The sequence below is a fragment of the Pleurodeles waltl genome, chromosome 6, assembly GCF_031143425.1.
Source record: "Pleurodeles waltl isolate 20211129_DDA chromosome 6, aPleWal1.hap1.20221129, whole genome shotgun sequence".
Classification (NCBI taxonomy): domain Eukaryota; kingdom Metazoa; phylum Chordata; class Amphibia; order Caudata; family Salamandridae; genus Pleurodeles; species Pleurodeles waltl.
The window spans coordinates 1,326,216,933-1,326,228,893 of NC_090445.1; the positions used below are offsets into that span (position 1 = coordinate 1,326,216,933).

Below are 11,961 nucleotides of genomic sequence, written 5' to 3' on the forward strand. Positions count from 1 at the left end.
TAGTAAGTGATCAAGGCTGCGGAGATGGACGAAACGTGTCTGTGTTTGGAGTAAATGTGCATCACCGTCATCTGAAGGAGCGTGTCTTCATTACTTGACTGTTGCATGCAATTTTGTGGCCAGCGTCCTCCACTGGCATATGCCTCCACCCCGATATTCTATATCCTAAATATCCTAAATATAGCATCCCTGTAAATTTAGTTTTTTTCAGTGAAAATATGTGTGTGTGTGTGTGTGTGTGTGTGTGTAGGTATATATATATATATATATATATATATATATATATATATCAAGATATTTCTATGTGCCATTTTGAATATTAAATCTATATGTACCTAGATATACAGTACTTACCTTCATGGTACTGTGGTTTTGGGCATTTTGGTCACAATAATTTGACAGGTCAATTTTAAAAAATTCACATTGTGGCAGAAAACCTATGCCACATGCAGGATAATTATGACCAGTTATTAGACGTGGACATGTTAAGAAATGCACTAGACAAGAACACTGTTATGTGTGATGCATGTTCAGAAACATTTATACAGTGAAGTCTTTATGAGTTTCAACAAATGTAGGATTCATTTCCCCACTGCCCCTCCCCTCCAACCACATGGGAAACCTTTGCTGCTTAAAGTTTGTCAGCAAAAAAGGAATCTGCAAATATCTGCTAGAGGTGACATAACTGACAGCAACTCTTTGGTCACTTTTGCAGCAGTTGGAACAACATTCTAAATACACAGGACAGGAGGAATACAGATGCATAACATCAACATAGTTTTCTAGGATGATGTGTAAAGGTTCTCACAGGGTTGGCTAAGTTCTAAGAAAAAAAGTTTGCCTACATTCCATAAGTAGTTTGTCCCTTTGACCCATTGGGCTGTACATTTTAATGCAGGCAATACACCTGAAAGGATTAAATGTCCCCAAAAATATTGTGGGGGGGGGGGTAGTCTGTGTGATGCAAAAACCTGCAGAAGTACCATGCTCTGCAGCATTGCTTTTACATTCTTTAGTTGCTGCTTGCTTGAGGTATAACAAGCACTTAAGTTTCATAACTTCATAATGGTCAGTATGTCCGCCATTTCGCACGCCCTCACATTCAGCTGCTGCACTGCTGACCTATCAATGGTGTTTTGTTTGCATTATCTGTAAATGTGTTTGTGTTCATATGAGTAGCTTTGTGTTTGGATGTGCGCATGTCTGCCAGGACATAGTATGTGATGATCTGGAGAATAGCTTCAGGATGTACAATTTTCAATGATGGGGTTGATAGATAATGAGAAGTACATCCCTTTGAATTCAATAAAATAAAAATAGCAATCAAGCTACTGTTTGATGGGTCTGATAAATGGGCTCAGATAGAAAGAGGGAAGGGTTTAGCAACAATAAGGTAATTTTAGTTTTTAAAAGGGCGTGGTAAGTGCTTTTGCTTCTACATCTGCTTTCATCACTGCTGCTCCTCTAGTGCTGAGGACATTATCTTAATGCTCTGAACAATCGAGTTCTTCAATCCTTAGCACTTAAATAGTTCTTTTCATGAACATTTCATTTATGTACATGGAACTAGGGAGAAGAGGTTGGGCACTAAGATAAGTAGTACATGCCGTATGTGACCGGGGATGAAAAAAGTCCTGGGAGTGGCAGTGAGGGTCTCTGGAAGGAGCTGGATGGGTCATATATTGAGGCAGAGCCCAGATGGGTGTTCAGGTGGAAGGGCAAGGAAAAGGAGGGCAGCAAAGGCTTGGTGACCAGCTTTAGTTTCTCCAACTCTGCTTCCTGCAGTCGCTTGGCCTTTGCACGGCGGTTCTGGAACCAGATCTTCACCTGAGTCTCTGTGAGGCTGAGAGAGTTGGAGAACTCGGCCCGCTCTGCGATAGACAGATACTGCTTCTGACGAAATTTTCTTTCCAGGGCTAGGAGCTGTGAAGTGGTAAATGGAGTACGTGGCTTACGGTTGTTCTTGTGCTTTCTCAGGGTGCAGGGAGGAGGGCTGGGGTTTCCTGGGTGGAGGGGAGAGACAGAATTATGTGTATGAGAGAGATACTTTACAATGATTTAAAGGACATACCAACACACACAAAATATCAAAAGTCATATGAAAACAGCAACATTATTTACAAGTCATGTAGTTTCATTTGCTGTTCTTTCATTTTTCTGTGAATCAAATCATTCCTCCATTTGAAAGTAATCTGGAGAGAGAGATAGAGAGAGAGTGTGTGTGTGTATGTGTGTGTGTGCTTTGGTGTTTCACATACAGCCGTTGTTTGATCTTGTATGCATGTCATTGCCTTAAGTTATTTCACTCAATTTTCTGAAATTCAGGCATTCATAAAATTATACATTTTACTAATACGTAACAGGCAGCTGTGTATTATGGTTGGACAAGTTTCTGGTGACAATAACAAACCATTCAGGCTAATGCCTATGCCCCCCCCGCACCCCTGAAACCCCTCCTCCATTAGAGGACCTAAAAGGTTATCAACTATCTATCATATATACAATTATATAACATGTGATAACAGTACAACAAAAAGAAAGAAACTGAAGGCCCTACTCTTCTCACATCCAGCTGTTGCACTGCTGACCTATCCCTCTGGAGAGGTGGTGTTTGCATTAACTGTAAATGTGTTTCTATACGTATGTGTAACTTTGTGATTGGGTTCTGCCAGGAAATAGTATGTGACTTATCAGGAGAACAGCTTCAGAATGTACTAGTTTCAGTGATGGGGTTGATAAAGAATGAGAGGTAAATCCATTTGTATTCAATAGAATAAAAATAGCAATCAAGCTACTGTTTAATAAGGCTGATAAATGGGATCAGATAGGAAGAGGGAAGAGTTTAGCAACAAATAGGTAATTTTTGTTTTCACTTCTTGGAATATGTAATCAAAATAAAGAAACTGAGAATACTTGATAAATTCTGAAAATGAACATTCTAACATTTTTTTGGGCTCTTTTTCTAAGCATTTCACTTTGTTTCCCTTTATATCAGCCATTCTAAGGCAACAGGCACACCTATTGTTTTGGTAAAAATTAAATCATGCTCCTGTAACTCAGTTTTCAATACTCGTAAATCGCACCAGCACCCAGCTTTATGTGAAGCACTCTTCTGTCCCCTGGGGATAGGCCCACTCAATAAAAGAAATCAATATAAAAAAAATAAAGATTTAAATCATCATCATTACTAACAGAATTATTTATGTGTACCTACTGCTTGCAAATAGAAAAGCCAAATAATTGTTTACAATTTAAAATATATAACCTAGAGAAACAGGGGTGTAGGAGTGGTGCAATGGGACCATGCCAAGAAAGAAGCATGGGCACATCTGCTCCAGGTTAGGTGAAGAGAGCAATGAATGGGGCGCAATGAACCCCTCTAATCTCTTGCCCCAGCACCACAGCACTTCTGTTAGCTACATTCCTGTACAAAGGAAATAACATGGAAAGGCCTCTTGTGAACTTTCCTGTTAAGAGACCCATTTGAATCCTACACCTCATAAACCGTGAAATGTCTAATAGTCTCCACGTTTGGCGCACACTTAGGCCCTCAGATGTCTTTTGATTCTCCTCAGTGTGGTGAAGATTATCCAAGGACTTTTCAAGTTTTTAAGAATCCAAAAGCCCACTCCACATAGAACTTATGAGCTGCCCTTCAATATTTTGGGACTGATTCACAAAGGTACGTATGTGAATGGTAAGTAGTACCACAGGTCTAATCTTTAGCGTCCTTCTACGTGCCTTGGTCACTTGATGCCGGATTGTTCAACTACACTTTAGTAACAGTGGAAAGAGGACCCCTGTCCTTTGCATTTGTGCATTCATATAAATTGAATATTCCAACTTTATTCATATTTTAGATGTTTTTGGGCCGGTTCTCACAGGCTCCTGAGAGTACATAAAAGATACTTCCGGAACACTGCTTTACAAACCCTAAAATGCATTTCTAGATATATCTGCATGTTTTTGGCGCTCCATTCCACTTTCAGTAGGTGTTAGTTCCCTACAAACAATTCTCCTTGCTTTTTAGGAGCTTTGCTAAGAAGGTGTAAATTTCAGTAGGGGGCTTGTGGTTCTGACAAATTATTCTGTGACCGCAATCGTACGGAGTATTTGTATTTTATTATGTGACTGGTATTTGTATACCCTAAAATCCAGTGGTATGCCTTCTCGGTCCTAACACACGTGCACTGCCCCGAACGATGTAGATAGCGCTTCGGAACAGCCGCCTGGGAAGTACCTCTGGGAGCCTAGAGAACAAGTCCCAAAGAGTTGGCGTACCTCGCAGAGCGCCCACCTTTAACATAAGGTTTGCTGTCAATATTTTCGTTGTAATGTGTCAAATCGCGTGCCCGGTTGTTTTCCAAAGAGGAGGCTCTATAAAGCACTAAGATGTATAGGAGGGAGGCATAAAAACTCTTGCTTACACAGGTTCAAACGGACTCTGCCCGCCCCTAAATTGGGTTTGTAAAAAGTCCGCGATTAAGCAATTAACGTTTCAGAAACTAGTTTACCGGTTGTTTACTAATTGTATGTGTATTTTAAAATCGTTTGTCTCAAGTTACAAAATGTTTTTTCGTAAATGAGTAAAAATTATTTTAGAAAAATAAATGAGGACACACAAAATCTAAATACAATTAAAACACAAAAAGTACAGTCAAAACTAAAAGACGATGGAAGGAAACTCTTGAAAGAAAAACAATGCAATAAAATTTAAATAATTTACGGTGAAAATCCACATAAAGCTATTTATTAGAAGACTTAACCACCATTCGGGGCGCTGCCTCGTCTTAATGGCTGTAAAGGGCGGCATTGTGATTTCTATCCCAGTGAATGTATGTTTTCAACTTCACCTTTGTGCTTCCGGGTAAATTTAAAATACCAAGTACTTTTCATGTGCCTTTTCCTCCTCACTTTTCGTTTTCACCAGAAAGTGGGGGTTGGTCATTTTTTTGCCTTTGAAAGTTGGGCACTGCTTAATGCCTCACTTTTTCTAAGGCGGATCGATCGTTGCTGTTTATTCCAGCGGCGCCAGCTCCGGGGGGCATAGTATTTCCCATCATCCGGCTGAATAAACGATGAGTCAGTTTATGTAACAAGACTACCGGCGAAAGCGCAAACCTCGTTCGGTGGCGTGGAGTTAAGAAACGGATCGATTCTCTGTCCGCGCAGGGACAAGTTTCCCAAATGATGGGGCTGGATCTAAAACGTGTTTAGACTTCGCTTCCCACATCTAATGACTGGTAGTGGGAGTGAGGGAAGTTCAGGGGCCCACGGAAGGCGGGGAATGTTCATCCCTAGAAAAGTTTGTCTGATCTAAGTCCCAGAATAGTTCTTTTAAATATCCACTCCTGAGATTACCCTACCCGAAAACTACGATTTAAGTAAAATAGAAATCACGACCAGAAATGACTTTTAATTCGAAAACCTCGATACTAAATGAAAAGTCTCGTGAACATTATTTTTACAATGAAATAAACACACGGTATCTATCTAAGCACAAGAGCATGGGTATCCGTATTTACGATAGTGCCTCGAATAACTTCCGCATTACAAAATCTGGCTGTTGTCTTGTTTTATTTTTTTGTGGAAACCAGTGCCCGAATGTACTGTGATTTGTTTCACATTTGTCCGTCCTTCATCTGTCCTTGCCCACAATGAGATGTTTTTATTTTAAATTATTGTTTTTTTATTACTGTTATTTGTGTTCTTAAGTGCCAGGGCAGTGCCACCTTTCCGATACGTTTTTTCCGTCTGCTGTGACTTGGTTTGTTATATTTTACGAATTACCCTTGGGGCTTTTAGCTTCTAAGCGCTCCATACTTCGAACACACGAGGGGCTGCAGCAGGGTGCTCGGCATTCTATTCGTATATTTAATCCAAACCGTCCTCCCCAGCGTCTCCCACCTGCTGCTTCTATTGTGCACCATTCATTTCACAGCAGAGAAAATACAATGCGCACTAAAACTGGGGCCATCGTTCTAATCGAATCAGCGACACAGTAAACGTGGCGATAAAAAACAACGTGTTTGTGTGAACTTTAAAAAAATGTATTTCGGGGCGGGGTGGGTATCCACATTTTTGTTTCTAATAATGTTTATGAAATGATAGTGACGTATTCCACTCGCCATACGGTTTCACAGTGCTGCCGTATAATCCCACTGTGCCTGTGTTGCTGCACGGGTACCTTGCTTCAGTTCAGTCCATCTACCTGGAATAATGTTTGTTGTGTTTGTTCGTAAAACGGCTGCATTTTCTAATTTGAAATGGGGTGTCTTCTTAATAAACTATGCCGTTAAAAAAACTACTAAGAAGTTTCAATTCACCAGCAAAGCCATATCTACAACGCCCTGACACTGTCATTTCACCAGCGATTTAAAAAATGCAGTTAGTATTCCCCGTCCCGTTCCTAGCTCTGCTGCTGAATATCTGCAGGTGCAAAGTGCAGGTCCAAAACTTCTGCCCGAGAGGCCACTCATACAGCAACAGATGTTAAGATCCTCATAAAATTGTCTGGAGCAGCCGCAATCTTATGTGGACACCCCCTGGTTTCACCACCTTCCAGTATCCGTGTGGGATGCCGCACACTGGGAGGTGCATCTTCTAGGATCCTAAAATTGGCCCCAGAAACTCTGGGGCACAACAAGGTGGTAAAATGATGCAGACTTTAAGCGCAAGACTTCAGGCTTGTAGAATATTTTTTACCATGACCGGAAGCACAAATCACAGGCAAATGCCCATCGAATATAGACGGGATAATCATAGACAGAAAATAATGACGAAACAGATAAAACCACGGGTGTGTCCTGGGAGAAGTAGACATGTCCTAAGAAAAACCATTGATAAAGACAACAAGGGATGCTTCTTTCTAAATAAGGGATGGAAGGGATGGGACCCAGGGGGTCTTTTGACTTCTACCAGTCCAAACGCAGCGAAATTTCATCAATGAAAAGAATCTGGTTTAAACCTTAAAAAAACCCGTTGTAGATGAATGTGACCCCACGGCTTCTTTGACTCTTGTCAGAATGAGAGCTTCTACCAGACTGCTCTTAACAATCAATAGGACCCCAAAAATGGTCCATCTTAAATACTACGGCATGAGGAAGGGCTGCTAATGACTGGAAAACATACATGATTCTATGACTCTTTACATCCTGAATGTCAAATGCGCCCTTGTATCCAATGAAAACCCAATTCTGGCACAAGTAACACTTTATTCCTGTTCAGTAAATATGTTATTTTATTCCCACGACCGGTAAAAGTGTTATAATTAATCTTGTCTGGATATCTGGAGAAATGGCTTAGATTCTGAGTGCACCTCCAGGCCCAGAGCTACTTTGGGGGTGTCAAGGATCGCCTAGCAGTCACAATGCATCTAACTGAGGAATTCGGTTTGTGGTGGATATTCCAATAAATCGAGATGGTTTCGAATTGGTTTGTGTGTTTTTATTTACCTCTGCCACCCACATGGGTCCAGCTTATAAATGGATGTCCAAGATCCCCAAAGCCGTAAACGGATGCACTACATACCATTTGATAAATTGTCGACTAGGGTTTCCACTACATTTAAGTTTCAGGTCGCCTGTTCCACCTCGAGAACAGCTAATGGCTCGAAAACAGGAAAACTCTCTCTGCATTTGATTTTAGAAAGCATAGACACGTACGTAAACTCACCCTGGGCTTGGGCATATTTGTACTGCCCGATAAGTTTCCAAATGTAAGACACTGTGCTATGCATCTAAATGTAATCAAAATCCCACATAGATCTCACAGCCTGAAAATGAGCATAGAGGCAAGTGCATGTTTTTAGTATTGATGAGTTCGGCAGTTCAATATTTCTAATTTCAAGTGACTAACAAGCACAAATACGGTATTAATGTATTTATGTCCATTGTTTATAGAACTCAGAGATAGATTGAGTAGTAAAATAGAGGCTATGTTATGCAAAGACACCTACAAAAAAGAGAGGACCATAGTATTTATAGAAATGTCGTCGTCTAACAAAAATTGTGCCCTAAAGGTTCTTTTAAAAAAATCGTCCCAGTGGGTGTAGACTGCCGACCATTAACTCTAAGAGGGCGACGTTTTATGAATGGTATTTGGATGGAATATTATCAAACTACATTCTTGTACCATGCCTCCATGTTTTCACGCACCAAAAGAAAGCAATCAAAAGTTAACCAAAAAAAACCCACATGTTTTTATGGCGCCTTCTCACGGCCGCATGATTTATCTGCTGTCCTCAACCCGAGGCAAAACGGACCCTTCTATTACAAGAAGTGCGTTTCCCCCAGATTAAAACCCCTATTGACAAAACGCAACCTTAAATGCAGAGGGTCCCTTACTATCAATTCACAATTAATTTCTAAAACCATTCTGCACATACATGAAATAATGTGTTCAAATCGTTTTTATACAAGTGGCTGCATCGACTTTCTTCGTCTACCTCGCCTGGACTGGCGGGAAGTCTTTGCCCAGGTTATGAAACTGTGCTCTGGCGGCTACTGACCCCTCGGTCCAATCAGGCCCACCTTGCCTAAAGTGAATGAGTTTGCCCCTATGCCACAAGAAAGGGTGCCCGCGCGCTCGGCCTTCCTACCACCAGACGCTGTGTCGGCCTCCCTAAAACTGGCGACCACCTCTTTGAGTAGCCACACACAGACTCCGCACGCTGGCGTTGACTGCCCACGGGCCCGTCAGCCGCCACGCTGCCCCCTCTCTGCCGATGACGAGCAAAAACCCCCACTCCGCTCCGTAGTTACCTATAATGCAACAGGTGCAATGGCGAGGACGCCCTGAGGCTTTGGGAGCCCACTGCACCCCTGCCGTGTGGGTACTTTACTACCCAAACACGGACAGGAGGAGGCACGTTCCTTTTGTTAGCAGGGCACATGACATCTTGCTTCGACGATAGCGCACCCGAACGCACGTCCTCTATTCTTGCCGTGTCACCCACCTCCCAGTGACGCAGCAAGGTTGCCCTGGGCCTTAATGTGGCGCTCCAGTACTTCAGGTCTAGTTTTCACTGTATAAAACTGAAACAAGTGGCACTGTGGATTGTGAGCACAGCCCCGCTGTTAGTGGAATCGCCCGGGCTCTGTGAGGGTGGGAGGCTGGTGGGCAATTGCACACCACGGGAAGGCCAGGGTGCTTGCTGGGGTTTGGGGTGTCGGAGACTGGGTGAGGGCGGATCACCCGTGTAGAGCCTGAGGATGGGTACAGGTGGCGTAGGCTGGACTGCCTGGTGACCCTAGGTGCAGATATTTGGGAAGTGTTACAGGTGTGTTCGGGTGAGGAGGTATAAGAGACAGGGCCACCTGGAGGTCTGTTACAAACACAAGGCCTGTGACTGATGTAAGACTCTTACATGTGCAGGTTACCACCTCACGCTTTTACACAGCAGGGCACCCTCACAGAAACGCAGTGGAACGTTTCCCCCAGCTAGCACCCCCTCCAGTGTTCCTGGGGACGCCAGCTTCCCGTGGAATTTAATATGAACTTCCAGAGGTCTGAGATGGCTGTTTTAGAGTAAGGGTGAAAGCTGACAGAATAGGTTTTGATCCGCCAACACATCATTTAAATTTACTCATTTGAAGCCAAGCATTAGGTTTTGCGGTCAAACTGGCATTGAAACACGATGGGATGAGTTAAAAAATGTATATCCCATAGGTTGACACATTGAGTTTAATGTGAGAGAGGAACACGAAGCATTTGTTTATTGCTTTCATCACGTCTGGTTATGAGGTTTGGTCTGGTACAGAAAAGTACCTGCAATTCGCCAGCACGTTGGATGTTTCCCGTACTCGACAGCACTCTGTCATTTGGGGAAGTAAGTCTATATTGGGGTGTGGGTGTCGGAGGTGACTGGACCTTGGTCGGGGAGTGATTCATTCCCCCGGCAGGAAAGAGAACGCTTTCGCTCGGAGTTACTTACTTGCAGAGGGTTCGTATGATGGCTTCTGGTACCAGGAGTCCTCATCCTGCAACTCCCGGGCTTCCGGGTCCGGGGCGGCTGTCTCTGCGGCAGACGCGCGCTCTTCCGCACACGTAGTCCTGGCGGGAGACTGTCGGGGCTCCTCGGCCCCTGGCTGAGTCCTGTGGGGCTTCCTGTCCGAGATCAGGGATTCCACGCTGAAAGAGAGGCTGGCAGTTTGGGTTCTGCGCTTGGCCAGCGGGGAGGGCTCCGGCTTATCTTCCCTGCCTTGTGGACCGGGAAAAGGCCCCTGAGAAAAATTCATAGTGAGAGAAGTGGGGGCCATAAAGGTGCCCTGTAGCACAGTCCCCCAGTTCGTGGCGGGGCCCTCCAGGGCCCTGGGAAAGTATGGGAGCTCCCCAGGGGGGCAGCAGATTCAAGGAGTAGAGGGACTGCTAGCCCAGTGGCTCTGGCAGACCTTAAGAGAGTGGTACAAGGTTCCTGACCAAATTACTTTTGCAGGCGCGGGAGAGTAGGAGATGCTCCTGGCTAGTGGCTCCTGCGGGCTGGACGAGAGCAGAAACTATTAACGACTCAGTGGGTCCTGCCGGCTGGAGAACAGTCAATGAATCAGTGGCTCCTGCAGGCTGCAAGAGGGCAGAAACTACTAATGACTAAGTGGCTCCTGAAAACTGCAGGAGAGCAGCAGAAACTGTCAATGACTGAATGGCTCCTGCAGGCCGGGAGAGAGTAGAAACTGTCAACGGTCCAGTGCTCCTGCAGGCTGGAAGAGAATAAAAACTGTCAATGATCCATTGTTCCTGCAGGCTGGAGGAGGGTAGAAAGTGTTACTAATCCAGTGTTCCTACAGACTGAAGGGGAGCATAAACAGTGAATGACTCCGTGTTGGTGCAGGGTGTAGGAGAGTAGAAACTGTGAAAGACCGTGTCCCTGCGGGCTGGAGGAAAACAGAAGCTGCCACTGTCCCCAAGGCTCCTGGACACTGGAGGAGAACAGAACCGGTGACTCAGTGGTTCATGCAGGCTGAAGGAGAATAGGGGCGCCTGTTCCAGTTGCTTATGTAAAAGCGAAGAGAGTACAAACTGTCACTCAGTGGCTCTTGCAGGCTGGAGGAGCCTGGGATCTGCTCCCGGCCGGTTGCTGATGGAGACTGGGGAGAATACGAGCTGCTCCGGTTCCAGTAGCTTCTGCAGACCGGACGACGGGGTTACCTGCTGACCCAGTGGCTGCCCAACACTGCTCTCGCTCATGTCACTGCCCGGAGTCCTATCAACAGCTATTAAACTTCTGCCCAGTACCCTTTCATGTCCCCGTCTTCCAATGGGAGAGCTGGCTACCCCATGACATCAGAGGACGAACAGACGCCCACCCTAGCCCCTCCTGACTCCTGCTCCTGAAAGGCAGGCACCAGGACTGATTTGAGTAGAAATGAGCAGTTAATCACGGTCTCCCTGCTGGGGCTGATCTGTCGTCCGCTGAGCCCAGAGCCGGCACGGCCATCTCAGGGCAATCACGCAGTAGGACAACTCTTTGGGAAAAGAAACCTCTGGCCAATTCGGCCTAAATTATTGGAAGCAGAACAAAGTCAGTGGGCCCTCTCCCCTATGCAGATGATGTTGGGATAAAAACGTAACACTATAGAAGTCGTGCCCTCTCCCGCAGCCCTGGCTCTGGAAAATATTTGTATAACTGAACGGCTCAAGAGACATATTTAGTGAAAAGAAATGCAGTTTTAAGTGCATTTTAACAGCTTATTTTTTTAACTGGTTGTTTTATTCCTATTGTGACGAAAACATTCTATGTCCCCACCCTTCCACCGTGTTTCCCGAAGTCAATGGCACGAGATTTCTTCAACAGGCTGATCAGAATAATTGCTAGTTCGGGTGGGGAGGCGCTCCTGACTGTCTCCAACATCAGCGCCCCCTGTCCCCTTTCCCTCCACCAGCGGTCGCTCAGTTCAGGCGCTGCCTTTAATAAGCAGACGAGCTATGCGGGGCGAGGCGCCAGCCCGGCGGATCAAACGGGAG

General features: G+C 44.7%; 1 protein-coding gene across 1 annotated transcript; it reads right to left on the reverse strand.

Annotated features, from left to right (window-relative positions):
- Nucleotides 1–509: 509 nt before the first annotated feature.
- Nucleotides 510–11,187, reverse strand: LOC138300832 (homeobox protein MSX-2-like). The gene is made up of 2 exons (XM_069240638.1): nucleotides 9,935–11,187; nucleotides 510–2,003 (listed from the first exon to the last, which is right to left on the reverse strand). Exons 1-2 carry the CDS (start codon nucleotides 10,257–10,259, stop codon nucleotides 1,588–1,590), a joined length of 741 nt encoding a protein of 246 aa, XP_069096739.1. The 5' UTR covers nucleotides 10,260–11,187; the 3' UTR covers nucleotides 510–1,587.
- Between the last annotated feature and the right edge of the window lie 774 nt (nucleotides 11,188–11,961).

What these genes read in the sequence shown, in the direction of transcription:
- LOC138300832 (XM_069240638.1), bottom strand. Translation starts at nt 10,259, where the DNA reads ATGGCCCCCACTTCTCTCACTATGAATTTTTCTCAGGGGCCTTTTCCC. An exon ending in ATCATACGAACCCTCTGCAA is followed by an intron (nt 2,004 to 9,934) that starts GTAAGTAACTCC and finishes CCCTCCACCCAG; the next exon opens with GAAACCCCAGCCCTCCTCCC.